General features: G+C 66.8%; 1 protein-coding gene across 2 annotated transcripts in view; it reads left to right on the top strand.

Annotated features, from left to right (window-relative positions):
• The first annotated feature begins 1,192 nt into the window (after positions 1-1,192).
• CACNA1A (calcium voltage-gated channel subunit alpha1 A) overlaps positions 1,193-26,813 on the top strand; it is a 42,559-nt gene continuing 16,938 nt past the window's right edge. For both annotated transcript variants that reach the window (XM_068922757.1, XM_068922756.1), the window contains exons 1-34: positions 1,193-1,876; positions 7,373-7,478; positions 7,716-7,855; positions 10,865-10,956; positions 11,038-11,190; positions 11,566-11,753; positions 13,102-13,205; positions 13,301-13,416; positions 14,832-14,889; positions 15,432-15,523; positions 15,600-15,809; positions 15,924-16,036; positions 16,128-16,240; positions 17,234-17,365; positions 17,537-17,609; positions 17,726-17,843; positions 18,034-18,101; positions 18,228-18,334; positions 18,444-19,160; positions 19,422-19,834; positions 19,926-20,064; positions 20,165-20,294; positions 20,734-20,793; positions 20,888-20,994; positions 23,319-23,418; positions 23,523-23,683; positions 23,810-23,950; positions 24,212-24,413; positions 24,563-24,727; positions 25,221-25,331; positions 25,955-26,038; positions 26,119-26,235; positions 26,418-26,483; positions 26,575-26,675. In XM_068922757.1, coding sequence (XP_068778858.1) covers positions 1,581-1,876; positions 7,373-7,478; positions 7,716-7,855; positions 10,865-10,956; positions 11,038-11,190; positions 11,566-11,753; positions 13,102-13,205; positions 13,301-13,416; positions 14,832-14,889; positions 15,432-15,523; positions 15,600-15,809; positions 15,924-16,036; positions 16,128-16,240; positions 17,234-17,365; positions 17,537-17,609; positions 17,726-17,843; positions 18,034-18,101; positions 18,228-18,334; positions 18,444-19,160; positions 19,422-19,834; positions 19,926-20,064; positions 20,165-20,294; positions 20,734-20,793; positions 20,888-20,994; positions 23,319-23,418; positions 23,523-23,683; positions 23,810-23,950; positions 24,212-24,413; positions 24,563-24,727; positions 25,221-25,331; positions 25,955-26,038; positions 26,119-26,235; positions 26,418-26,483; positions 26,575-26,675 — 5,093 coding nt within the window. In that variant the 5' untranslated portion in view covers positions 1,193-1,580. The remainder of the gene's footprint in view (positions 1,877-7,372; positions 7,479-7,715; positions 7,856-10,864; positions 10,957-11,037; positions 11,191-11,565; positions 11,754-13,101; positions 13,206-13,300; positions 13,417-14,831; positions 14,890-15,431; positions 15,524-15,599; positions 15,810-15,923; positions 16,037-16,127; positions 16,241-17,233; positions 17,366-17,536; positions 17,610-17,725; positions 17,844-18,033; positions 18,102-18,227; positions 18,335-18,443; positions 19,161-19,421; positions 19,835-19,925; positions 20,065-20,164; positions 20,295-20,733; positions 20,794-20,887; positions 20,995-23,318; positions 23,419-23,522; positions 23,684-23,809; positions 23,951-24,211; positions 24,414-24,562; positions 24,728-25,220; positions 25,332-25,954; positions 26,039-26,118; positions 26,236-26,417; positions 26,484-26,574; positions 26,676-26,813) is intronic.

The following is a 26,813-nucleotide window of genomic DNA, read 5'->3' as shown; positions in this document are numbered from 1 at the left end:
CCGGCGGGTGACCCTGCCGGGCCTCGTGCGCGCACCGCAGCGCGGCCTGGGGACCGGCCGGGGCAGGATGCGGCCCCCATTGGTCCCGGCCCCGTCATGTGCCGAGCCGGGGCCGCGGCTCTGAGCTTGCATTAAATTGATGAGTTGCTGCACGTTAGAGCTCAACCTGCCAGTGAATCAGAGCCCTTTTTTTTTTTGTTCCCTTCCCTTTCCCCCCCTCCTCCCTCCCTCCCTAACACCGGTCTTATTTTAGCTATAACCCAAGAGGAGGAGGAGGAGGTGGAGGAATACAGGGCAGGGGAGGGGGGGAAAGGGGCACAAGCAGCTGCGCGCCGCTGCCGCATGCGGGGAAGCCTCCCGAGCGCGCGGTGGATGGGACCTACTTCTCGCCGCTCTGCCCCGGCCGGATTTTACAGGATTTCTTTGCTGCATTCAACTCCGAGATGATGCGGGAGTGACCCCCCCCCCCGCCCCGCGGCGAGCCCCCCCCCCACGCGCGCCCAGCCCCCGTGGAGCCCCCCCCGCGCCCGGCGCGATGCACGCGTGAAAGCAGGCACCTGGGCGAGGCGGCGGCGGCGGGGGGGGGGCGCCTCTTTTTTGGTTTTTCGTTTCTTTTTGGGGCCTTTTTTTTTTTTTCCTTCCCCCCCCCCCGGCTTTTTAATACCTGGCTGCTTTTTTGTCCTCCGCCGTTGCGATTTGCGGCTGCTTTTGGGGGGGGGGGCGGGCGAGGCGCAGTGGGGGGCACTGATTTGAGCTGGGTGGTTTCTTTTTTTGGGGGGGGGAAAGGGGTGGGGGGGCTAGATTTTTTTTTTTTGCCCCCCCCTCCTCCTCCTTCTCGCTCCGCTCGCCGTCCCGGCTTGGCCCCCCCCCCTCCCCACCCCGTTCCCGGCGCGACCATCGCGCCGCTGGTGCATTTTTTTCCCCCGGGTGCCGGTGCCCCCCCGCCGCCCCGGCGAGGTCGGGCTGAGGAATTGGTGCATTGGGGGCTTTGGGCGCGCGGGGGGGCGGCGGAGAGGCTGCTGCCCTGGCTCTCCCGAATCGCAATTAGCCCCGTGGCCGTCCCTCGCCCGGGGGGGCGGCATTTTCCCCTTTTAACACCTCGCTCCCGTTTTTTTTCCCCCTTTCCGCCGGTGGTGCATTGGGGGATTTTTTTTTTTTTTTTTTTTGGGAATCGCAGCCCTCCCCCCGCCCCCCCCCCGGCTTCCTCGAAAAGGCATCGGCTGGACGGAGAACCGGGGCGCTTGGTGCATTGAGGAGTTCCCTTTTTTTGCTTTTTGGTTTTTTTTTTGGGGGGGGGGGCTCTTTTCCCCCCCCCTTCCCTGGCAAAACCCCCGTTTTTTTCAGGGGTGGTGCACTGCTGCCCCCCCCCCCGCCTTTCCCCTCCCCGGAGCGGGTTGCATCGGCTCCTCTCCTGCAAGGGGAGGAGAGACGAAGGATGTCCAGGCTCGCGGCCGCCTGAGCGGCCCCCCCGGCTCCGCCAGGCCCCCCGCGCCGCGCCGCCGCCGGCCCATGGGATGTGATGAGCTCCTCGCCGGCAGCATCCTCCGCCGCGTAACCCCTGGCCCTTTGCTCTTTGCAGGATGGCTCGCTTCGGAGACGAGGTGCCGGCCCGCTACGGGCCGGCGGGCGCCGCCGGGGCAGGAGGCCCCGGGGCTGCGCCGGGCGCTGGCGGGCGGGCGCCGGGGGGCACCCGCCCGGGCGGCCCCCCCGGGGCGCAGAGGATGTACAAGCAGTCGATGGCCCAGCGAGCCCGCACCATGGCTCTCTACAACCCCATCCCCGTCCGGCAGAACTGCCTGACTGTCAACCGCTCCCTCTTCCTCTTCAGCGAGGACAACGTGGTGAGGAAATACGCCAAAAAGATCACCGAATGGCCATATCCTTTCTGGGCAGGGGGACGGGACGGGGTGGGACACCCCGCTGCATGCCCCCCCCAACCCCGGCGCAGCGCCTCTCGGGGGGCTCGCGGCCCGGCGCCGCTCCGGGGTGTCCGGGCGCCTCCGTCGATGCTGCGCTCACCCCCGGCACCGGCCCCGGGGCTGCCGGATGCGTCCGTGTCCCCTCCATCCCTCCGGGTGGGCTGCGTTCCCGCGCCCCGCTCCCGCTCCCGGGGTGCCCGTTCCCGCGGCGTGCCGGCCGGGCTCGGGGTGCCCCCAGCCTCGGGGTGCCCCCGGCCTCGTGGGGCCACCGTGCCCCCCGGCCGGGCTGTGTTCCCGCGCCCCGATCCTGCTCCCGGGGTGCCCGTTCCCACGGTGTGCCGGCCGGGCTCGGGGTGCTGGCTGGGCTTGGGGTGCCCCCGGCCTCGTGGGGCCACCGTGCCCCCCGGCTGGGCTGCGTTCCTGCACCCCGCTCCCGCTCCCGGGGTGCCCGTTCCCACGGTGTGCCGGCCGGGCTCGGGGTGCTGGCTGGGCTTGGGGTGCCCCCGGCCTCGTGGGGCCACCGTGCCCCCCGGCCAGGCTGCGTTCCCGCGCCCCAACCCCACTCCCGGGGGACCGTTCCCGCGGCGTGCCGGCCGGGCTCGGGGTGCCCCCAGCCTCGGGGTGCCCCCGGCCTCGTGGGGCCACCGCGTCCCCCCGGCCAGCAGCGGGGCCACCCAGGCTGCACCGGGGCAGGGTGGGGATGGGGGGGGAAGGCGCGATTTTTGGAGAGCGGCCCAGGACTGCGCCGGCCCCGCCGGCTCGCAGCCGCCTCCGGGCATCGCCGCCAGGCCTTTGCCACGGAAGCGGCTCTCGCCAGCCGCGGCGGGACCCGAGAGGACAGCGCTGCTTCGTCCCCGGCTCGGCTTGGGTACGTAGCGCCCGTCCGCGCGCTCGCCTGATCCCCCCCCCCAACCCCGGTGCCCGTCCGCCCCGAACGTGCCGGCCGGGAGAGACGTCGGAGCGCCGGGCCGGCCAAGGGCCGGTTTTCCGCGGCGGGCACCGGCGGGGACGGGAAACGCCGCCGGCGAGCCGCGGCCTCGAGCGGGGCGCTCGCTCCAGCTCCCGGCGCCTTTCGCCCCGGCTCGGCATCGCGGGGATCCGGCCCTGCCTGGCCGCCCGCCGGAGACTTCTTGGGGATTCGGGAGGGTTTGGAGAGTCATCGCTGCCAGCCGCCCGACTGGGCATGTGCGCTGCAGCGCGCCCCTACTATGGCAGTGGGTGGCGGAGGGATGAGTCCGGCGCGCAGGAGAAATGTCCGCCCGGCTCCTTCCTCCTCACCCCAGGGGCTGCCGGCGCCGGGCGGACGGACAGACGGACGGACGCCCCGGCGCGGACCCCCCCTGCATGGCGCCGGCGGGTTTTTGCTGCGATGCCGGCGGGTTTTGCTCGGCCGCTTTCCCGGCCTGCCGTTGCCCGCGCAGCTCCCCGGGGCTCGCCGGCGCGGCGTTCCCCCTCCGTGTGCCGAGCAGCAGAGCCGTGTCCCCCCCCCCGGACCCTGGCACCCAAACGCCCCCAAAGGCGCCGGGGGCCGAGCCAGCCGGGCGGCTGCTCCCATCTCCCAGATCTCAGCCCTCGCCCGAGAGGCAGGAGCCAGTCCTGCCCTTAGGAAAAGCTTCCGGCTTTGAATGCAGCTCCCCCCCGTGCCTCAGTTTACCCACCTGCGTAACGGGCTCCCCCGCGCGCTGCTGGCGGGGCCGCAGGCCAACGCTTCCCTCCGCAAGCGGCCGCGGGTCCCTCCTCTTCCTCCCGGGGCCCCGTGGAGAGGGGCCGGGACGTCTCCGGCCCTCGGGCTGCCCCTCGCCTCGGGAAACGGGGTCTCCGTCCAAACAAGAGCCCCCGGGCGGCCCCGCGCTCCCGCTGCCGCCCCGGCCCCGCGCGGCTCAGCCGGCCTCGCTCTCGCTTTTTTTTTCCCCTTTTTGTTCTTTTTTCCCCCTTTTCCCGCGTGTCGCCCGCAGCCCCGCCGCCGGCCGCAGCCTCGGGCCCCGCTCGGCGCCGGGAGCCTCCGGCAGGGCCGGCACCTCCGGACCCGCGCGGGGGCTGCCGCCGGGGACCAGGCCGAGCGCCGGCCCCCGGCTGCATCGCTCCCAGGTGTTTGTGGATGGCGAGGAGCCGTGCCGGAGAGCCGAGGTGTGCCGGGTAGCCGAGGTGTGCCGGATAGCCGGGCTATGCCGGGTAGCCGAGGTGTGCCGGATAACCAAGGTGTGCCGGATAGCCGAGGTGTGCCGGATAACCAAGGTGTGCCGGATAGCCGGGCTGTGCCGAGTAGCCGAGGTGTGCTGGATAGTGAAGCAGTGCCGGGTAGCCGGGCTGTGCTGGATAGCCGGGCTGTGCCGGGTAGCCGGGCTGTGCCGGATAGCCGAGGTGTGCCGGATAGCCGAGGTGTGCCGGATAACCGAGGTGTGCCGGATAGCCGGGCTGTGCCGGATAGCCGAGGTGTGCCGGATAGCCGAGGTGTGCCAGATAGCCGGGCTGTGCCGGATAGCCGAGGTGTGCCGGATAGCCGAGGTGTGCCGGATAGCCGGGCTGTGCCGAATAGCCGGGCTGTGCCAGATAGCCGGGCTGTGCCGGATAGCCGAGGTGTGCCGGATAACCAAGGTGTGCCGGATAGCCGAGGTGTGCCGGATAACCAAGGTGTGCCGGGTAGCCAGTCTGTGCTGGATAACCAAGGTGTGCCGGGTAGCCGGGCTGTGCCGGATAGCCGGGCTATGCCGGAGAGCTGAGCTGTGCCAGATAACCAAGGTGTTCGGGGTGGCCGGGCTGTGCCGGAGAGCTGAGCTGTGCCGGATAACCAAGGTGTGCGGGGTAGCCGGGCTGTGCCACATAGTGAGGCTGTGCTGGATAGCCAGGCTGCGTCGGATAGCCGGGCTGTGCCGGAGAGCCAAGATGTGCAGGATATCTGGGCTGTGCCGGCTAGCTGAGGTGTGCTGGATACCAAGCCGTGGCAGATAGCTGGGGCATGCTGGAGAGCCAAGCCTGGAAGCCAAGATGTGCCAGATAGTGAAGCTGTGCCGGGCAGCTGGGCCGTGCCGGATAGCCGAGACATGCCGGGTAGCCGTGCCGGATAGCCGCGGCGTGCCGGATAGCTGAGCCGTGCCGGATAGCTGAGGCATGCTGGATAGCTGTGCTGGATAGCCAAGGCGTGCCGGATAGCCGACCCAGATAGCCAAGGAGTGCTGGATAGCCGTGCCGGATAGCCGAGCCGTGCCGGATAGCCGAGCCGTGCTGGATAGCCGAGACATGCCGGGTAACTGGGCTGGATAGCCGAGCCATGCCGGATAGCTGAGCTGTGCCGGGTAACTGGGCTGGATAGCCAAGCCGTGCCGGATAGCCGAGCCGTGCCAGATAGCCAAGGCGTGCCGGATAGCTGAGCTGTGCTGGGTAACTGGGCCGGATAGCCGAGCTGTGCCAGAGAGCCGAGGCATGCCAGATAGCCGAGGCATGCCGGGTAGCTGTGCCGGATAGCCAAGGCATGCCGGATAGCCGTGCTGGATAGCTGAGGCATGTCAGATAGCTGTGCCGGATAGCCGTGCTGGATAGCCGAGGCATGTCAGATAGCTGTGCCGGATAGCCGTGCTGGATAGCCGAGGCATGTCAGATAGCTGTGCTGGATAGCCGTGCTGGATAGCCGAGGCATGCCGGGTAGCTGTGCCGGATAGCCAAGGCATGCCGGATAGCCGTGCTGGATAGCTGAGGCATGTCAGATAGCTGTGCTGGATAGCCGTGCTGGATAGCCGAGGCATGCCGGGTAGCTGTGCTGGATAACCAAGGCATGCTGGATAGCTGAGCCGTGCCAGACAGGTGAGGCATGCCAGATAGCTGTGCTGGATAGCTGAGCCATGCCAGATAGCCAAGGCGTGCCGGATAGCCGACCCGGATAGCCAAGGCGTGCCGGATAGCCGACCCAGATAGCCAAGGCGTGCCGGATAGCCATGCTGCATAGTCGAGGTGTGCCAGATAGCTGGGCCGGAGAGCTGAGCTGTGCCAGGTAACTGGGCCGGATAGCCAAGGCGTGCCGGATAGCTGACCTGGATAGCCAGGGCATGCTGGAGAGCCGTGCCAGGTAGCCGAGCCGTGCCGGGTAGCCGGGTCGGGCCGCCCCAGCACGCCTGCTGCCGAGCCGCGCCGCCAGGGCCAGGCCGGGGAGTCCCGGCGGCTCGTGGCCTCCCGCCATCGATGCGGCATCTGGAGCCGTTCGAGGCGGCTCGTCCCCCGCGGTGGCGACGACGGCGGCAGCCGGCTCCCGGCGCCCGAAGGAGGCGGCTGCCTTGGCAGAGGCGCCCAGCGCCGTGCCAGCGCCTGCTGTCCCCGGCGGGCGCCGAGCCGGGGGGCCGGCGGTGCCGGCGGCGGGCTCGCTCGGGCCTGGGGCCCCGCGGCAGCCACCCAGGAGGGTCGGTGGCGGCCGATGCGGCCGCTCCGCGGGTGGGATGGAGCCGCCCGCTCGGCCGGGCTCGCACCTTTGATGGGGGTCCCACGGGAGCTGCCTGCGCTCCCGGTGCGGCCCGGTGTTCCCAGCAGGGCCGGGGGAGGCAGCCGGGGTGCCTGCGCCGCTCGTCACTTCTGGCATGTCCCCCCCTCCTCCACCCCTTGTGCCTCAGTTTCCCCAACCGGGTGCTAGCCCAGGGCTGGGGACGCGATGGCTTGCGGGAGTCACGCGGTGGCTTGCAGGACCCCAGAGGTGGCCGGGAGCTGGCGGGAGCCATGCCGGAGCATCCCGGCCATGCCAGAGCATCCCGGCCGTGCCGGAGCATCCCGGCTGCATTGGAGCATCCTGGCTGCATTGGAGCATCCCGGCCGTGCCGGAGCATCCCGGCTGCATTGGAGCATCCCGGCCGTGCCAGAGCATCCTGGCCATGCCGGAGCATCCCGGCTGCATTGGAGCATCCTGGCCGTGCTGGAGCATCCCGGCTGCATTGGAGCATCCCGGCTGTGCCGGAGCATCCCGGCTGCATTGGAGCATCCCGGCCGTGCCAGAGCATTCTGGCCATGCCGGAGCATCCCGGCTGCATTGGAGCATCCCGGCCGTGCCAGAGCATTCTGGCCATGCCGGAGCATCCTGGCCGCATTGGAGCATCCCGGCTGTGCCGGAGCATCCCGGCTGCATTGGAGCATCCCGGCCGTGCCGGAGCATCCCGGCTGCATTGGAGCATCCCGGCTGTGCCGGAGCATCCCGGCTGCATTGGAGCATCCCGGCCGTGCCGGAGCATCCCGGCTGTGCCGGAGCATCCCGGCTGCATTGGAGCATCCCAGCCGTGCTGGAGCATCCCGGCCATGCCGGAGCATCCCGGCTGCATTGGAGCATCCCGGCCGTGCCGGAGCATCCCGGCTGCATTGGAGCATCCCGGCCGCGCTGTCTCAGGGGCCCCCGATCCATCCCCATCGCTCCAGCCCCAGCTCAGCCCCAGCCGGTTTGTTTTATTTTGTGTGTTTTTTCGTTTTCCTTGACTTGGCCGCACTCCTTTTGAATACATGATTTTAGCCACCATCATCGCCAACTGCATCGTCCTGGCGCTGGAGCAGCACCTGCCCGACGAGGACAAGACCCCCATGTCGGAGCGGCTGGTGAGTGGGGGCCGCCGGCGCCCGGAGGCTCCCGCCGCAGCCGCCCGCGTCCCAGATTCCTCCGGGCCGGGAATGTGGGCCAGGCGGTGGGGGGGTCGGGGGGGGGGAAGCGGCGGCCGCCCCCCCCCCTCCCGGTGCGGGCGGCACGCCGGCGGCCTCACGCCGCTCTCCGTGTCCCGCCGCCCGCGCCCCCCCCCCGGCCCGGCCGCCCTGCCCCGACCCTCGGCCCGGCCCCAGGACGACACGGAGCCCTACTTCATCGGCATCTTCTGCTTCGAGGCCGGGATCAAGATCATCGCGCTGGGCTTCGCCTTCCACAAAGGCTCCTACCTGCGCAACGGCTGGAACGTCATGGACTTCGTGGTGGTCCTCACCGGGTGAGCGGCCCCCCCCCTGCCTCAGTTTCCCCACTTCTCCCCGAGGGTGAAAGCGGGGGGGGACACGGGGGCGGGCTGCTGGTGTGCATGCCTGCATGCGCGTGTGCATGCGTGCAACACCCACGTGTGCACCCACCCCGGGCGGTGGGTGCTGGTACCCGCAGGGGGCCGTCGCCCGGCGGGCCCTGCGCTCGGCGAGACGGTAATTACGGCCTTGCCGTTCCTGTCCTGCTTCCCCGGGCTCTGCTCTTCGCCGGGAGCGAGCGCCTTTTAACGCCGTCACAATGTTTCCCCGCGCGGCACGGTGTCGCTCGCCTCCGGCTCCCCGTCCCGGAGCCCGGCGGGAGCGGGCGCAGCTCGTGCACCCCGGCGCGGCCCCTCGGAGGGTGCTGCCGTTAACGCTTTCGCCCTGCTGCTGGGGGAGCAGGTGGGGAAACTGAGGCAGGCAGCGGCGGAGGCCAGGCCTTTGCTTCCTGCGTCGCCTTCGAGCGCTCGGCGCTGCTGCGCCTAAGGGATGCGGCGCCTAACGCCTCCCCGGGTGCCCTGCACCCCGTAACCTGCACCCCGTAACCTGCACCTTCCATCCTGCACCTTCCATCCTGCACCCCATTACCTGCACCCCGTAACCTGCACCCTCCATCCTGCACCCCGTAACCTGCACCCTTCATCCTGCAACCTGTAACCTGCACCCTCCATCCTGCACCCCATTACCTGCACTCTCCATCTTTCACCCCGTAACCTGCACCCTCCACCCTGCACCCCATAACCTGTACCCTTCATCCTGTACCCTCCATCCTGCACCGCGTAACCTGCACCCTTCATCCTGTACCCCGTAACCTGCACCCTTCATCCTGCAACCTGTAACCTGCACTCTCCATCCTGCACTCTCCATCCTGCACCCCGTAACCTGCACTCTCCATCCTGCACCCCGTAACCTGCACTCTCCATCCTGCACCCCATAACCTGCACCCTTCATCCTGCACCCCGTAACCTGCACCCTGTGCTGTGCACCCAGCACTCTGCAGCTTGCGCCCTGCACCCCGTACCCGTGCCCTGTGCCGGGCACCCGGCGCCCTCTGCTCCGCACAGTGCCCTGAACGCCCCGCGCTACGCACCCTGCACTGGGAGCTGTGCACCCAGTGCTGTGCACCCTGCACCCTGCGCTACGCACATGGTGCTCTGCACCTTGCGTCCCTGCACCCTATGCCGTGCACCCTGTGGCCTGTGCTCTGCACCCTGCACCCAGTGCTCTGCACCCTTCCCCCTGCACGCTGTGCCTTGCACCCTGGACCGTGCACCCTGCACCCAGGCGTGCAGCCTGCACCCTGCGCCCTGCACCGACGGCTGCGCCCCGGCCGGCCCCGCGGCCCCCATGGGTGCCCCGCCACAGGCAGAGGCCCCCAGCACAGATTGTATCAATGAGCCGGGCTGTCACCACGGCAACGGGCATGAATGAACACGGAGGGTAACCGTGGTGACTGTGAATGGGAACGGCCGGTTGCCATGGCGACCTGGGGATGGGAAGGGACCCTCTGGCGTGGCACAGGGCTGCCGCAGCCGGCGGGCTCGGGCTGCTCCCGGACACCTGGGTCCCCTCCGCCGCCGGGCCCGTCCCGGTGATGCTGGCAGTCCTGGGTGCCGGCAGCCACGGGTGCCCCGGCAGCACCCATGGGCAGCACCCCACCCCGTCATTCAGCTTTTAATTGTCATAAGCAAGAGCCAAAGCCACCCGGAGCCGCCTGTTCCCAGGGCTGTTTTCAGCCCGGAAGGGCTAAATATAGCTGGGCTCGCTCCTCCACCGGCACGGCCACCTCGGGCGCAGAGCAGGTGGCTCTTGGTGGCCGTGGTGGCACCGCTCACGGAGACGCGGGGACAGGCTGGGACATGGTAGCCCATAGGGGACACATGGCCAGGCTGGGACGTGGTGGCTGACCAGAACACGTGGCTGGGCTGGGACATGGTGGCCCACGGAGATGGGTGGCCAGGCTGTGACCTGGTGGCCCATGGGGGACACATGGCCAGGCTAGGATGTGATGGCCCAAGGAGGACATGTGGCCGGGCTGGGACGTGGCGGCTTGTGGGAGATGTGTGCCTGGGCTGGGATATGATGGCCCACGGGGATGCATGGCCAGGTTGGGACGTGGTGGCTTGTGGGGGACACATGTCTCAGTTGGGACGTGGTGGCCCGCAGGGACATGTGGCTGGGCTGGGATGTGGTGGCCCATGGGGAACACATGGCCAGGCTGAGACATGGTGGTCCCTGGGGGACGTGTGGCTGGGCTGGGACGTGGTGTCTTGTGGGAGATGTGTGCCTGGGCTGGGATGTGATGGCCCACGGGGATGCATGGCCAGGTTGGGACGTGGTGGCCCGCAGGGACATGTGGCTGGGCTGGGATGTGGTGGCCCATGGGGGACGTGTTGCCAGGCTGAGACATGGTGGCCCATGGGGGACATGTGGCCAGGCTGAGACGTGGTGTCTTGTGGGAGATGTGTGCCTGGGCTGGCATGTGATAGCCCATGGGGATGCACAGCCAGGTTGGGACATGGTGGCTTGTAGGGGACATGTGGCCAGGCTGGGACATGGTGGCTTGTAGGGGACATGTGGCCCGGTTGAGACATGGTGACCCACAAGAACATGTGGCTGGGCTGGGATGTGATGGCCCATGGGGATGCACAGCCAGGTCGGGATGTGGTGGCTTGTAGGAGACACGTGGCCAGGCTGGGACATGGTGGCTTGTAGGGGACATGTGGCCGGGTTGGGATATGGTGACCCACAAGGACATGTGGCTGGGCTGGGATGTGATGGCCCGTGGGGCTGCATGGCCAGATTGGGACACGGTGGCTCTTGGTGGCCATGGCAGCATAGGCACATGGTGGACACATGGCCAGACGTGGATGCGATAGCTCTCGGTGGCCGTGGTGGCAGAGCCCCCGGCGGGGACGTATAGCCAGAGCGGGACGCGGTGGCTCTTGCCCGCGTGCCTGACCCGCTCCTCTCGTGCCCTGCAGCATCCTGGCCACGGTGGGCTCCCAGTTCGACCTGCGGACGCTGCGGGCCGTCCGCGTGCTCCGGCCGCTCAAGCTGGTCTCGGGGATCCCAAGTGAGTGCGTGCCCGCGGCGGCGGCCCCGGCGGCCCCGCGCCGCCCGCCGCCGCCTCACCCCGCCGCTCGCCCCCGGCCAGGTTTACAAGTCGTCCTCAAGTCCATCATGAAGGCGATGATCCCCCTGCTGCAGATCGGCCTCCTCCTGTTTTTCGCAATCCTCATTTTTGCAATCATAGGATTAGAGTTTTATATGGGCAAATTCCACACCACCTGCTTCGACCTGGTGACGGGTAGGTCCGGCTCCCCCCGTCCCGTCCCGTCCCGTCCCGTCCCGCCGCCAACCCCTGCCTCGGTTTCCCCTTCTGCTCCGGATGGCATGCGGCGCCTTCGGGCTCCTTCCCGCGCTCCCCTCCGCCTTCTCCCTGGGCCCGTGGCCCGCGCTCGATATGGAACGGCCTAATTATTCCTCTGCCCCGACGGGGATGCCGCTAATTGGAGGCGGTTATTTCGGCGCGGCGGCCGCGTCACCGTGCCGGGAAGCAGCCGAGGCCGGCGGCCCCCGGGGACCCCCCCCGCCCCTGCCTCGTGGGTGCGACGGGAGCCCCCCGGGGTGGCCCCGGGCGGCCCCGGGGGGCCGAGCGGCGACGCGACCCCGCCGCCCGCAGACGAGATCAAGGTGGAAGTTCCTTGCGGGACGGACGAGCCGGCCCGGATCTGCCCCAACGGCACCAAGTGCAAGAAATACTGGGAAGGGCCGAATTACGGGATCACGCAGTTCGACAACATCCTCTTCGCCGTGCTGACTGTCTTCCAATGCATCACCATGGAAGGGTGGACAGACCTCCTTTATTATGTGAGTCCCCCCACCCACCACCACCCCCGGCAGCGGGGGCCAGCGGGCCCAGGCGTCCGGGACCCCCCGGGACGGCCCCAAGCATCGCCGCGCCGGCGGAGACCAGCCAGGCGGATGCCGGGGCGGCGGTGGGGGGGATGCGGGACGGGCAGCACGCGGCCGGTCGCGTGCGGCACCCGCCGGGCGTTTTGCCGACTCAGGGAAAAGGAGGCAGCGCTCCGGGGAAGCGCAGGGAGCCCCGAGACGGAGTGGAGGAATGGGGCGCGCGGGAGGGAGCCGCGGTGGTCTGGGAGCGCCGGCCCCCCCCTGCTACCCCGGCAGTCGCGACCCACGCGCCAGCCTCACTTGGAGCATGAAAACGGGAAGGAATAGGGTAAAAACTGCCAATTCTTGAAGGCGAGAGAGGGATGGCAAAGGGAGGGATTGCAAAGAGGGATCGCAAAGAGAGGGATTGCAAAGGAAGGGATTGCAAAGGAAGGGACTGCATTGCAAAGAGGGGGATCACAAAGAGGGTTTGCAAAGAGGGTTTGCAAAGAGAGGGTTTGCAAAGAGAGGGATTGCAAAGAGAGGGATTGCATTGCAAAGCGGGGGATCGAAGAGAGGGATTGCGAAGAGAGGGATTGCGAAGAGAGCGATTGCGAAGAGAGGGATTGCATTGCAAAGCGGGGGATCGAAGAGAGGGATTGCGAAGAGAGGGATCGCCAAGAGGGCTGGCAAGGGGAAGGATCGCCAAGGGAAGGATTACTGGAAAGCAGGAGAAAAAAGGCCACCACCCAGGCGGGAGCCCAGCACGGGGCACCCGGGTTCCCCCTGCGCCGCCGTGGCCGGGAGCCCCGGGGCTCGGCGCCGGCAGCGCGGGGGAGCGCAGCGAGGACGCGGGTGCCGCGTGCCCGGCCGCAGCCGGCTCTGCAGCCCGTCGGCGCCCGGAGCCGCTGCCTCGCTGCGGCGCTTTGTTCTTGGCCTATATTTAGCAGGCAGAAAATGGGGCCGGGGAAGCTTTAGCCGCTCGCGTGCTTGCAAAGAGGCCACGAGGGGAGAGAGCCATTAGCGCCGTGCGCGGAGCCAACTCGGAGAAAGACCTGGTCCCCCCCACCCCCCCGCTTCACCCCAGCATCCTTCCCTGGGGGGGGGCCAGGGCTGTTTGGGGGAAGGGGGGGGGGACCAGAGCCACCCGGACGCCTGGGTCCGGGCCTGGCTGCCTCCAAAGAGCCGCCTCCGGGAGGGAAATGTCCGCGGGCTCTGCAGCAGCCTGAGCTGAGCCCCAGCAAACTCAGTGCACTAGTGCAGAAACACTCAGGCCTCTAATTCTCTCCCTTCTCCAACCTCCCCCCCGCTCCCCGGCCTGCAGAGCAACGATGCCTCAGGGAACACTTGGAACTGGCTGTACTTCATCCCCCTCATCATCATCGGCTCCTTTTTTATGCTGAACCTAGTGCTGGGGGTGCTGTCTGGGTAAGCGCTGGGTGGGCGGGTGGGGGTCCCGTGTCCCCCCGGCGAGGGCCGCTGACGCCCGTGCCATCCCGTGCCGTGCCGTGCCGTCCCGGCAGGGAGTTCGCCAAAGAGAGGGAGCGGGTGGAGAACCGCCGGGCCTTCCTGAAGCTGCGGCGGCAGCAGCAGATCGAGCGCGAGCTCAACGGCTACATGGAGTGGATCTCCAAAGCGGGTGAGGGCTTCCCGCCGCCCGGCCCTGGCGACGCGCCGAGCATGTGCCGGGAACCTGCTGGGGACGTGCCGGTGCCGCCAGGCTGCATCTTCTCCAGGCTGCATCCCTCCTGCGCTGCGTCCCCCCGCGCTGCATCCCCTCCGCGCTGCATCCCTGCTGCACTGCATCCTCTCCGCACTACATCCCCTCCGGCCTCTCCTGGCTGCATCCCCTCCTGGCTGCGTCCCCTGCATGGCTGCATCCCCTGCATGGCTGCATCCCTGCTGCACTGCATCCCCTCCGCGCTACATCCCCTCCGGCCTCTCCTGGCTGCATCCCCTCCTGGCTGCGTCCCCTGCATGACTACATCCTCTCTGGGCTCTCCTGGCTGCATCCCATCCTGGCTGCATCCCCTGCATGACTACATCCTCTCTGGGCTCTCCTGGCTGCATCCCATCCTGGCTGCATCCCCTCCTGGCTGCAACCCTGCTGCACTGCATCCTCTCCATGCTGCATCCTCTCCATGCTGCATCCCTGCTGCACTGCATCCCCTCTGCGCTACATCCCCTCCATCCCCTCCTGGCTGCATCCCCTCCTGGCTGCATCCCCTCCGCGCTGCATCCCCTCCGCGCTGCATCCCCTCCGCGCTGCATCCCCTCCGCGCGCATCCTCTCCACACTATATCCCCTCTGGCCTCTCCTGGCTGCATCCCCTCCTGGCTGCATCCCTGCTGCACTGCATCCCCTGCATGGCTACATCCCCTCCAGCCTCTCCTGGCTGCATCCCCTCCTGGCTGCATCCCTGCTGCACTGCATCCCCTGCATGGCTACATCCCCTCCAGCCTCTCCTGGCTGCATCCCCTCCTGGCTGCATCCCTGCTGCACTGCATCCCCTCCGGCCTCTCCTGGCTGCATCCCCTCTGTGCTGCATCCCCTGCATGGCTACATCCTCTCCAGCCCCTCCTGGCTGCATTCCTGCTGCACTGCATCCCCTCCAGCCTCTCCTGGCTGCATCCCCTCCTGGCTGCATCCCTGCTGCACTGCATCCCCTCCGGCCTCTCCTGGCTGCATCCCCTCTGTGCTGCATCCCCTGCACGGCTACATCCTCCCCAGCCCCTCCTGGCTGCATTCCTGCTGCACTGCATCCTCTCCATGCTGCATCCCCTCCTGGCTGCATTCCTGCTGCACGGCATCCCCTCCGTGCTGCATCCCCTCCATCCCCTCCGCACTGCATCCCCTCCGCACTGCATCCCCTCTGCGCTGCATCCCCTCCATCCCCTCCGCGGCGGCCAGCGCTCCCCAGGTGCCCGCAGCCCTCGGCCAAGCGCTGCCGCGCTGCAGCTTGGCCCCGGCCCCGGCTCCTCCACGGAGGCTTTCCCGGCTGCCCCGGCCATCTGGTACCGTGGCCTAGATTTAACGCGGGCACTTTTCCCCCAGAAGAAGTGATCCTGGCAGAGGATGAGACCGAGGGAGAGCAGAGACACCCCTTCGATGGTAAGTCTCCTGCCCCGGGGCACCTCCGTGGTGCCAGGGGACGGCTCGGCGGCACCAGGGCTCCCGCCAGCCCCAAGCCGGGGGGTTTATAGCCCGACCTGGGAGGTTTATAGCCCCGAGCCGGGGGTTTTATAGCTGTGAGCAATGGAGTCTTGGAGCCACAAGTCAAGGAGTTTAATAGCCCCAGCTGGGGGTTTTATAGCCCCGAGCGAGGGGATTTCATAGCCTGAGTGGGGCATTTTATAGCCTGAGCCAGGGGGTTTTATAGCCTGAGCTGGAGGGTTTATAGCCCCAAGCTGGGGGGGTTTGTAGCCCGAGCCAAGGGGTATGTAGCCACGAGCCAGGGGGGTTTTGTATCCCCAAGCCAGGGGGGTTTTGTAGCCTGGGCTGGGGGGGTTATATCCCCGACGTGGGGGGTTATGCCCCTGACGCAGTGGGTTTTACATGCCGGGGCGGGAGCCGGCGGGGCAGTGGGGGGGGGGGGGGGGAGGGACCGGCAGCCCGAGTGACGCCCGCCCCCCTTTGCCGCGCGGCCACTGTTGGAGCTCTGCGGAGAGCCACCATCAAGAAGAGCAAGACGGACCTGCTGAACCCTGAGGACGCCGACGAGCAGCTGGCCGACATCGCCTCCGTGGGTACGTGGGCCGCCCGGCCGCCCGGCCGCCCACCGCCCGCCCGACCCCTCCGCCCACCCCTCTGCTCCCCCGGCAGGTTCCCCCTTCGCCCGCGCCAGCCTCAAAAGTGCCAAGCTGGAAAACTCCACTTTTTTCCACAAACGGGAGAGGAGAATGCGTTTCTATATCCGCCGAATGGTCAAAACTCAGGCCTTCTACTGGACCGTCCTCAGTCTGGTAGCTCTCAACACCTTGTGTGTTGCTATAGTACACTACGACCAGCCAGATTGGCTATCCGACTTCCTCTGTGAGTACCGCCGCGCGATGCTCCGGCCGTTCCCGCGTCCCCGGCGGCTGGCGGAGCGCGGGAACGCGCCGCCAGCCGCCCCCCCCCGCCGTCTCTCTCCCTTTCCCTCCGCAGACTATGCAGAATTCATTTTCTTGGGACTCTTTATGTCCGAAATGTTTATAAAAATGTACGGGCTGGGGACGCGGCCTTACTTTCACTCGTCCTTCAACTGCTTCGACTGTGCCGTAAGTCCGGGCGCCCGGCGGCGGCCGCGCTGCCGCCCGCGGGAAGGCGCCGGCTCGGCCCCCGGCCCCGACGCCCTCTCCCCGCCGGCAGGTTATCATCGGAAGCATCTTCGAGGTGATCTGGGCGGTTGTGAAGCCGGGAACATCCTTTGGGATCAGCGTGTTACGAGCTCTCAGGTTACTGCGTATTTTCAAAGTCACAAAGTAAGTGCCGGCGAGGCGGCTGTCGCCCACGCGCGTGCCTGCGGGTGTGCGGGGACGTGCGGGTGTGCGTTTGCCTGTGCCGCCGGGGCGCTTGCTTTGGGTCCATGCATGCTTGTGCACGTGTGTGTGCGGGCAAGGAGGGCGTGCGCACCGCGTGTGCAATGCGGGCCAGGGGGATGCATGGGGGGGCATTAAGTCCACGTGTGCATGGAGCGTGTGTGCGTGCAGTGAGTGTGCGCTCTGCCTGTGCACGTGCCCGGAGGGTGGGCATGCACACGCGTGCACAGATCGAGTGAAGCACAAGCGAGTGCACAGACCCAGGGAGCCCTCGCCGGGTGCCCCTGTGCCAAGCCACCATGTGCCCTTGCACCGAGTTGCTGCACGCCCGCTGTGCACCCGTGCACTGAGCTGCCGCGCACCCGCGTGCTGAGCTGCCATGCACCGAGTCGCTGTGCACCCGTGCACCGAGCTGCTGTGCACCCGCATGCTGAGGTGCCGTGCACCGAGTCTCTGTGCACCCGTGCACTGAGCTGCCGCGCACCCGTGTGCCGAGCCGCCTTGCACTAAGTCGCTGTGCACCCGTGCAGAGCTGCAATGCACCCATGCACCCAGCTGCTGTACCCTCGCAATGCACCCGTGTGCCAAGCCGCCGTGCACCCACGCACTGAGCTGCCTCGTCCGCGCCATGCACCCATGCACTGAGCTGCTGTGCTCCCGCCGTGCACCCATGCGCTGAGCCGCTGTGCACCCGCACACCGAGCCATTGTGGGTGCCGAGCCGCCGTACACCCGCGCACCAAGCCATTGTGGGTGCCAAGCCGCTGTGCACCCACGCACCGAGCCGCCGTGGCCGCGCCGTGCACCCATGCACCGAGCCACTGTGCTCCTGCTGTGCACCCGCATACCGAGCCATCGTGGGTGCCGAGCCGCTGTGCACCCGTGCACCGAGCCGCGGTGGCCGCGCTGTGCGCCCAGCCTCGCTGTGCCCTCCCAGGTACTGGGCTTCCCTGAGGAACCTGGTGGTCTCTCTCCTGAACTCCATGAAGTCCATCATCAGCCTCTTGTTCCTCCTCTTCCTCTTCATCGTCGTCTTTGCCCTTTTGGGGATGCAGCTCTTTGGGGGACAGTGAGTACCCAGGCAGGGCCAGGGCGCCCAGCGTGGGTGGGCTGCGGTGCCCCGCTTTCCAAAAGAGCCCTGCTGGGAGGAGGGACGGAGCACCCCAGGGTGCTGGAGAGGGCTCGGGTGCTGGGTGCCCACGCTCTCAGCCCGGCCACGTTTCCCCCCCCCCCCCGGCAGGTTCAATTTTGACGACGGGACCCCTCCCACCAACTTCGACACCTTCCCAGCAGCAATAATGACGGTCTTTCAGGTAGGGAGGCGCCTTGCCGGCCGCGGGAGGGCTCTTTCGGGGCCCCTGGGGCGTGCGGCAGCTCCCCGGCGCGTGCCGCCGAGCCCCCGCTGCCCGCGCGGCTCCTTCCCTCCCAGATCCTGACGGGCGAAGACTGGAACGCGGTGATGTACGACGGCATCAAATCTCAGGGCGGCGTCCAGGGCGGGATGGTTTTCTCCGTCTACTTCATCGTCCTCACCCTCTTCGGCAACTGCATCCTCCCGGCAGCGTGGCTGAGGGCTGGGGGGGGGGGGAGTGGTGGGGAGCCGGACACCTGGGCCCCTCAGCCTGGTGGGAGTGAGGGGGTGGGGGGCCGGACGCCTGGGCCCCCTCCAGGCTGGCCGGGGAGAGGTGGGGACACGGGGCCACCCTCGGACGTGCTTTGCCTTGACGGGGCGCCCAGACACCCTCCTGAACGTCTTCTTGGCCATCGCGGTGGACAACCTGGCCAACGCGCAGGAGCTCACCAAGGTGAGGGCTCGTCCCCGGCCACCCCGGGGTGCTGGGGACGTGGGGACGGTCCAGCGGGCCTGTTCTTGGGGGGCAGAGGGGACATCCCAGCGGGGCCAGCCCCCACGGCCCCGTTGGGCCTTGCAGGACGAGCAGGAGGAGGAGGAAGCCGCCAACCAGAAGCTGGCACTGCAGAAGGCCAAGGAGGTGGCCGAAGTGAGCCCGCTCTCCGCGGCCAACATGTCCGTCGCCGTGTAAGTGCCGGCACTCGCGGCGCCGCTCCGCACCCGGCGCGTCGCGGCCCGGTCCCGGCAGCGCCCTTCGGTCTCCCGCACGTTGGGACGTTTCTTTTCCCTCTGGCAGGAAGGAGCAGCAGAAGAACCAGAAGTCCTCGAAGTCGGTGTGGGAGCAGCGGACGAGCGAGCTGCGGAAGCAAAACCTGCTGGCGAGCCGCGAGGCGCTCTACAACGAGCTGGACCCCGAGGAGCGCTGGAAGGTCTCCTACGCCCGCCACCTGCGCCCCGACATGAAGACCCACCTGGACCGCCCGCTGGTGGTGGACCCCCAGGAGAACCGCAACAACAACACCAACAAGACGCGGCCCGGCGAGGCGCCGGCGGAGCCGCGGGGCGGCCAGCCGCGGGTCGACGACGGCCTCCGCAAGCCGCCCCGCTACCCGGAGCCCGGCGGCCCCCGGACCGCTGCTGAGCTCGACCCCGACGGGCTCTACCGGCAGCTGGAGCGCCGCGAGCCCACCTACCGCGACAGCGCCTCCGAGCGCCTCCAAGCCCTCGAGCCCCACCGGCGGCACCGGCCGGCCAAGGAGAGCCGCGCCGGGTCGCCGCGGGCCGAGGGCGAGCGGGAGCACCGGCGGCACCGGGGCCACCGGCGGCCAGCCGACGAGGGCGGCGGCGAGGAGGGCGGCCGGGCGGAGCGGCGGCCGCGGCACCGTGAGGGCGGCCGGCCCGACGGGGAGCACGGCGACGGCGAACGCCGCCGGCGCCACCGGCACGCCGCCCAGTCCACCTACGAAGGCGACGGCAGGCGGGAGGACAAGGAGCGGCGGCACCGGCGGCGGAAGTGAGCCGGGGCGCCGGGAGGGATGGGGGCACCCCGGCGGCAGGGGGGGGCTTTGCCCGTGGACAGGAACCGGCGCCGCTCTACTTGTCCCGTGCCGGAGCACCGTTCCCGCGGCCCCGCTTGCTCCTCTGCCTCCCGGCAGCAGCCCGGTCGGAGCTGAGGCGGGATGGAGGATCGAGCCGGCCTCCCCCGGCGTGCCGGAGGGGCTCATCCCCAGCCCCAGCCCTCTCTGAGTCCCCTTGTCCCCACGTTTCCACCTAGAGAGAACCAAGGTCCTGGTGGGCCGCCCGGCCCGACCCTGTCCACCACCCGCCCCATCCAGCAGGACCTGGGCCGACTCGAGCCCCACGTGGCCGAGGACATCGACAACATGAAGAACAACAAGCTGGCCACCACCGAGCCCCCACCGCCAGCCGCTGCCGGGGGCCTGCTGCCCAGCCCGGCCCCCATGGGCAACCACACCGAGTGCCTGGCGGGCCAGCCCCCAGCCACCGCCGCCAACCGCCGGGCGCCCAACAACCCCTCGGGCCCCCCCAAGACCCCCGAGAACAGCCTCATCGTCACCAACCCCGGCCCCCACAACAACCCAGTCAAGGCAGCGAAGAAGCCTGAGCATACGGCCGTGGAGATCCCACCGCCCTTCCCGCCGCCCGTCCACAACACCGTCATCCAAGGTAGGCGTAGACGTGGGTGTGGGTGACCACCTAGCTCCATCCCCAGGGAATTTGGGTTTTCTGGGCGGCTCTGATGCGTCCTCTCCCGCAGTGAACAAGAACGCCAACCCCGACCCACTGCCCAAGAAAGAGGAGGAGAAGAAAGAGGAAGAAGCTGATGATCAAGAGGAAAATGGACCCAAGCCCATGGTGCCGTACAGCTCCATGTTCATCCTCTCCACCACCAACCCGTGAGTGCCACCCTGGCATGGGGGACTTGGCCATGGGACCCAGAGAGGGATACGGCCAGCTCCCCACATCCCTCACCGCCGTGCCCCCCGGCTTTTCCAGCTTTCGCCGGCTGTGCCACTACATCGTCAACCTGCGCTACTTTGAGATGTGCATCCTCATGGTCATCGCCATGAGCAGCATCGCCCTGGCCGCCGAGGACCCCGTGCAGCCCAACGCTCCCCGCAACAACGTGAGCACCTGTCGCAGCCACCCCAATGACACGCTTGGGTGGGAGGAATGGGAGAAGCCCTTTTCCCTCCAACCCCATCCCAAAGGGAAGAAGGTCATCACCAGCCCTGGGGCATCTTGTGGGGTTGAGGCTGGGGAAAGTGCCAGTAAGATCCCAGGAACCAAGCCATGGCACCACAGGTCAATCGGGGCTTCCCAAAACCAGCATCTGGGGTTGTCCCACCATCTTCAAAAGGGTTTCTGCCTTCTTCTGCCCCCACGACCCACCTCAGGAGTCCTGCTATGGGGCTACTCATCCCTGTGGCCACCTTCTCCTACCCCCAAGATCCACCTTGGGGGTCCTGTTAAGGAGCCACTGGGCACCGCTCAGGCTAGGTGGCCCAGATGGCCCCACACCAGTGTCCTTGGCACCCCCGGGACCTTCTCACTGTCATGCCCAGGTCTTGCGCTACTTCGACTACGTCTTCACGGGTGTCTTCACCTTTGAGATGGTGATCAAGGTGAGCAGGGGGCGACCTGCAGCAGGGCATGGAGTGGGGGGGTCCCACCATCCCCGCACCTCCTCACCCCTTTGTCCCGTCCCCCTCCTGGCAGATGGTGGATTTGGGGCTGGTGCTTCACCAAGGTGCCTATTTCCGGGACCTGTGGAACATCCTGGACTTCATCGTGGTCAGCGGGGCGCTGGTGGCCTTTGCCTTCACGTGAGTCCCCTGCCAGCACCGGGGCTGCTGGGGCCTGGACTCCTGGGCCCTCCCACGCTCGGGGAGCGGCAGTGGGTTTTGGGGACAGGGCTGGGGGAGAGTGGTGTCCTCGTGGGGACAAGGGGGACACGTGGGGCACAGCCTGGGGTGGGCGTTGGGGTGCTGGCAGGCAGGGAATGGGGACGATGGGGAAAGTATGGGGCTTTACCTCTCCTAGCACCTCCCAGTTCTTCCCAGAAACTCCCAGTTCTTCCCAGTGCTTTCCAGCACCTCCCAGCACCTCCCAGTGCCTCCCAGCAACTCCCATGACTGCCAGTGCTTCCCAGTGCCTCCCAGCACCTCCCAGTTTTCCCAGCACCTCCCAGCACCTCTCATGGCTCCCAGCATCTCCTAGTTCTTCCCAGTGCTTCACAGCACCTTCCGGTGCCTCCTAGTGCCACCCAGTTTCTCCCAGTGCCCCCAGGTCCTCCAACCACCTCCTAGTTCCTTCTAGTTCTTCCTCATGCCTCCCCATGCCTCCCAGTGCTTCCCAGTACCTCCTCACACCTTCCAGTACCTCCCAGTACCTCCTCACACCTCCCAGCACCTCCTAGTACCTCCCCACACCTCCCAGTACCTTCCAGGACCTTCTCACACCTCCCATTGCCTCCCAGTACCTCCCCACACCTTCCAGTACCTTCCAGGACCTTCTCACACCTCCCAGCGCCTCCTAGTACCTCCCCACACCTTCCAGTACCTTCCAGGACCTTCTCACACCTCCCATTGCCTCCCAGTAGCTCCCCACACCTCCCAGTGCCTCCCCACACCTCCCAGTGCCTCTCCATACCTCCCAGTACCGCTCTACACTTCCCAGTGCCTCCTAGTATCTCCCCACACCTCCTAGTACCTCCCAGCACCATCCCACACCTCCCAATTCCTCCCAGCACCTCTCTGGATGGTCATTTCCCCCATCTGCCTTGGCTCCCTCAGCCCCTGGTGGGACCACGTCTGGGCCTTGGACACACACACGTGTGCACACGCACGCACACGTGTGCACGCACACACGCCTGCACACGTCGCCTGTGCTCCGCTGTTGTCGCGTTTGCTGTGTCGCTTGACGTCCTTTCTTACCGCTTGCTGCCGTGTCGTGTCGTCCCACCGCCACCTCGGTTTACCGGGGCCCCTGGCACCGTTGGCGCTGCGGCCCCGGAGCCACACTCGCCCAGCCGCCGCTGCGCATTGGCGTTGTCCCACCGCAGTAACGGCCACGCCGTCTAGTAAAGGATGCAAAATCCCTTAGCAAAGGATGCAAAATCTGATAAAAGTTGCATAATCTCCTGGTAAAGGATGCAAAATCCCTTAGTAAAGGATGCAAAATCTGGTCAACGATGCTTAATCTCCTGGTAAAGGATGCAAAATCCCTTAGTAAAGGATGCAAAATCTGGTCAAGGATGAATAATCTCCTGGTAAAAGATGCTTAATCTCCGAGGAAAGGATGTATAATCTCCTGGTAAAGGATGCATCGTCTTCTGGTAGAGGATGCATAATCTGTTAGTAAAGGATGCATAATCCCTAGTAGAGGATGCATAATCTCCTAGGAAAGGATGCATAACCTCCTGGCAAAGGGTGCCTAATCCCTAGTAAAGGACAAGTAAACCCTCGCGGAAGCGGGGATTTGCACCCTGCCGTTGGCAGTTGCCGGCGCCGCGTGGTGCGAGGCGTCCGCGGGGGCCGGGGGCGCGCGCCGGCCTCTCTCACCGTGCCTTGTCTCTCCCCTTTCGCCGCCACCCGACGCAGGAGCAGCTCACGGTAAAGTCCTTCTGCTTTTCTGTCTCCCGCTTTTCCCATCTCTGTCCTCCCTTGTTCTCCTTGTGCTCGTGGCCGTGCGTCGCTTGGAGCGGGACGTGCCCTCGGCTCGCACGGAGCTGGCCCTGCCACCCTCCTCTCTGCCTCGGTCCCCGCAAGGGGTCCCCAAAAAGGAGCGTCAGGAGGGGACGCGGCGGGTCCCCTCTGGCCGCACAGTCCCTTTAGGTCCCCTCCGCACCCAGCGATGAAGGAGGAAGCAGGTCCCGGTGCTCAGCTAGGGAGCAGGATGCTGGGTTATGGCTCTGCCTGGCGTGAGCTGAGTGCGTGGGGTCTCAGCCCTGAGGAGCACGAGGGCCCCAGCTGCCCCAGAGTCGTGGCAGCCGGATGCCTGGCTGGGAAATACGGACGGCGGGGAGGGGAATTTCATGGGCAGCCCCAACTCCTGAGTCCTCCAGGACGCCTGGGTCCGGACCAGGCACAGGGGACGTCAGGGCACCCCGGGGTGCTGGGACCTCACGGGTGCCCCACCCCCTCCACAGCGGCAGCAGCAAAGGGAAGGACATCAACACCATCAAGTCCCTCCGCGTCCTCCGCGTCCTCCGGCCCCTGAAGACCATCAAAAGGCTGCCAAAGCTCAAGGTGGGTAAAGGCCGGGGGGGTCCTTGTCGCCGGCCGAGGGGGGCTTTGCTCTTCCCACGCATCCCGAGCCACCGCTGACCCCATCCCATCTCCCGTCCCCGCAGGCTGTCTTCGACTGCGTCGTGAACTCCCTCAAGAACGTCCTCAACATCCTCATCGTCTACATGCTCTTCATGTTCATCTTTGCCGTGGTGGCTGTCCAGCTCTTCAAGGGCAAGTTCTTCTACTGCACCGATGAGTCCAAAGAGTTTGAGAAGGACTGTAGGTAGGGACTGGCCACGGCGTGGGACCCAGCGTGGGGACACCTCCGACCACCACTGGAGGTGGAGATGTGACCAAGCTCTGCTGGGACCTGTCCCCACCTTGGTCCCATCGCTTTTTCCCATCACAGGGGGGAATATCTGGTCTACGAGAAGGACAATGAGGTCAAGGCACAGAAGCGGGAGTGGAAGAAGTACGAGTTTCACTATGACAACGTGCTCTGGGCTCTGCTCACCCTCTTCACCGTGTCCACAGGAGAAGGCTGGCCACAGTAAGGGCATGAGACCCCCCCTGAGCTTTGTGGGGGGCCCATGGGTCATCTCCCACGTGGGGATGGGGTGTACTGGGATCTGGCCTGGGTTTAAACCTCGGGGAGCGCTGCCTGGTGGGTTGAGCCCTGGCTTGGGCACCAGGACGCCTGGGTCCTGCAGGACCAGGAGCTGCATGGGGCTGGACCATGCCAGTAATGTCTGGGGAAACTTATGCCTCCCCATGGCTTCCCCACCCCGTCTCTGCCCTCGCCCCGCTGCAGGGTCCTCAAGCACTCGGTGGATGCCACCTACGAGAACCAGGGCCCCAGCCCAGGCTACCGCATGGAGATGTCCATCTTCTACGTGGTCTACTTTGTGGTCTTCCCCTTCTTCTTCGTCAACATCTTTGTGGCCTTGATCATCATCACCTTCCAGGAGCAAGGGGACAAGATGATGGAGGAGTACAGCCTGGAGAAGAATGAGGTGTGCCGCGTGCCAGCGTCCCATCTCCACCGTTTGCTCCCATCCCGGTGGTACCAGCCCGAGCCACCCTCCTGGCCACCCGGAAGGGCCACATGTCCCACGGTGTGGTTTCTTCCCCATTGGTGACGCCCGCTCTGTCCCCTCTGCAGAGGGCCTGCATCGACTTCGCCATCAGTGCGAAGCCCCTGACGCGCCACATGCCCCAGAACCGCCAGAGCTTCCAGTACCGCATGTGGCAGTTTGTGGTGTCCCCTCCCTTCGAGTACACCATCATGGCCATGATCGCCCTCAACACCATCGTCCTCATGATGAAGGTGGGTGGCTGGGGCATCCTGGGCTGGGCTACAGTGGTCCTTGGGGTCTGTCCCTGCTCCCCATCCCATCCCTGTCCCCCAGGACCTATCCCTGTCCCCGGGATCTGTTCCTGTTCCCTGTCCCAACCCTGTCTTCCAGGACCCATCCATGTCCCTGTGGGTCTGTCTCTGTCCCCTGGACCTGTCCTTGTTCCTTGGAGGTTGCACTGGGACCTGTTCTTGTCCCTGTGGGTCCCATCCCTGTGTGTCAGGACTCGTCCCTGTCCCTTGGGGTTTGTCCCTGTTCCCCAGGACCCATCCTGTCCCACAGGACCTATCCTATCCCCTGGACCTGTCCCTGTCCCCCTGGATCTGTCCTGTCCCCTGGAGTGCTTCCCTGCCCCCTAGGACCTGTCTCTGTCCCTTGTCCCTGCCCTCCAGCCTGCTCCATCCCTCTGGGTGCATCCCCATCCCCCCAGCACATCCCTGTCCCCACCTCTCGTGTCCCCTGCAGTTCTACGACGCCTCGGACGCCTACGAGAACGTGCTGAAGATGTTCAACAACGTCTTCACCTCCCTCTTCTCCCTCGAGTGTCTCCTCAAGATCATGGCCTTTGGTGTGCTGGTAGGTGCCACCGCGTTGCTGGGAATGGGCTGTCCTTGCCCAGCACTGGCACCATCTGGATCACTCTGCCAACCATGCTGGGGGCATGAGCCCCCCCCGGCTCAGCACCCTCCAGGGCCTGATCCTGCCCTCCTGGGCTGGATCCTCCTGAGCTCCTCCTGCCCTGAGCCCAGAGCATCCCCGACTGGGAACCGAGGACCCTTCCCAAGGGGTTGGGAGTCCCCTCCATCCCCTGCCCCATCACATTAACCCTGCACACCCCTCCCTTGGTGCTGCATCTGGGGGAGCTGGTGCATGGGCAGTCATGGGATCGTGGGACGCTGATGCATGGGTGGAAATGGGATCCCGGGGAGCCAGTGCACGGGTAATCATGGGATCCTGGGGAGCCAGTGCACAAGTGATCAGGGGATCCTACGGAGCTGGCACATGGGTAGTCACAGGACCACGAGGAGCTGGCCCCGGGGTAACCACGGTCGGGGCAATGCGGGCGAAGCAGAGCTGGTGCCGCAGGGCCCCTTCGTTGCCTCCACTGCCCCGTCCACCCTGGCCGCTGCAGAGCGCCCACCACCCCGTCCTGCTCTTCCTTCTCGTCCCTTGTTGGTTTTTTTTTCTCTCCTCTCTAGAATTATTTCCGCGATGCCTGGAATATCTTTGATTTTGTCACAGTTCTGGGGAGCATCACAGACATCCTAGTGACTGAGTTTGGGGTAGGTTGCAACCGCTCCCCCTGCGGGGGCTCGGATCCACCCCGGGGCTCGGACCCTGGCTCACCTGTCATCCCCTGCAGAACAACTTCATCAACCTCAGCTTCCTGCGCCTCTTCCGGGCCGCCCGACTCATCAAGCTGCTCCGCCAAGGTTACACCATCCGCATCCTGCTCTGGACCTTCGTCCAGTCCTTCAAGGTGAGCGGAGCACGGGCCAGCGCCCGGGGAGGAGATTGCTCCATCCGCCTCCCTGCCGCACTCCGTCCATCCATCCCGGCACGCGTCATCCCCTGCGGACCTGGCTGCAGCCTTGGCTGCTGGGACCCACATCCTCAGGGTCCACCCCAGCACGGGAATGACGATCCCCGCTCTCCCCCCAGGCCTTGCCCTACGTGTGCCTGCTCATCGCCATGCTCTTCTTCATCTACGCCATCATCGGGATGCAGGTGAGTCCCCAGCGGGCGCCAGGGCTGCATCCTGCTGTCCGGGCCGGCCTCCGTCTGTCCCTGCCTGCCTGCAACACCTTGTCCCCCCCAGGTGTTTGGCAACATCGGTATTGAGGAGGAGGATGATGAGTCGGCCATCACCCAGCACAACAATTTCCGCACCTTCTTCCAGGCCCTCATGCTCCTTTTCCGGTGAGTTCAGTGATCGGCAGCTCCCCCGGCTAGAGGTACCCAACATGTCCCCCAGGATGGTCCCATCCCTGCTCCAGATACCCAACATGACCCCCAGGATGGTGTCATCCCTTCTCTGGGCACCCAACGTGTCCCCCA

Source organism: Struthio camelus, chromosome 31 (genome assembly GCF_040807025.1).
Source record: "Struthio camelus isolate bStrCam1 chromosome 31, bStrCam1.hap1, whole genome shotgun sequence".
NCBI lineage: Eukaryota > Metazoa > Chordata > Aves > Struthioniformes > Struthionidae > Struthio > Struthio camelus.
This window is presented reverse-complemented; position numbering and strand designations above follow the sequence as displayed.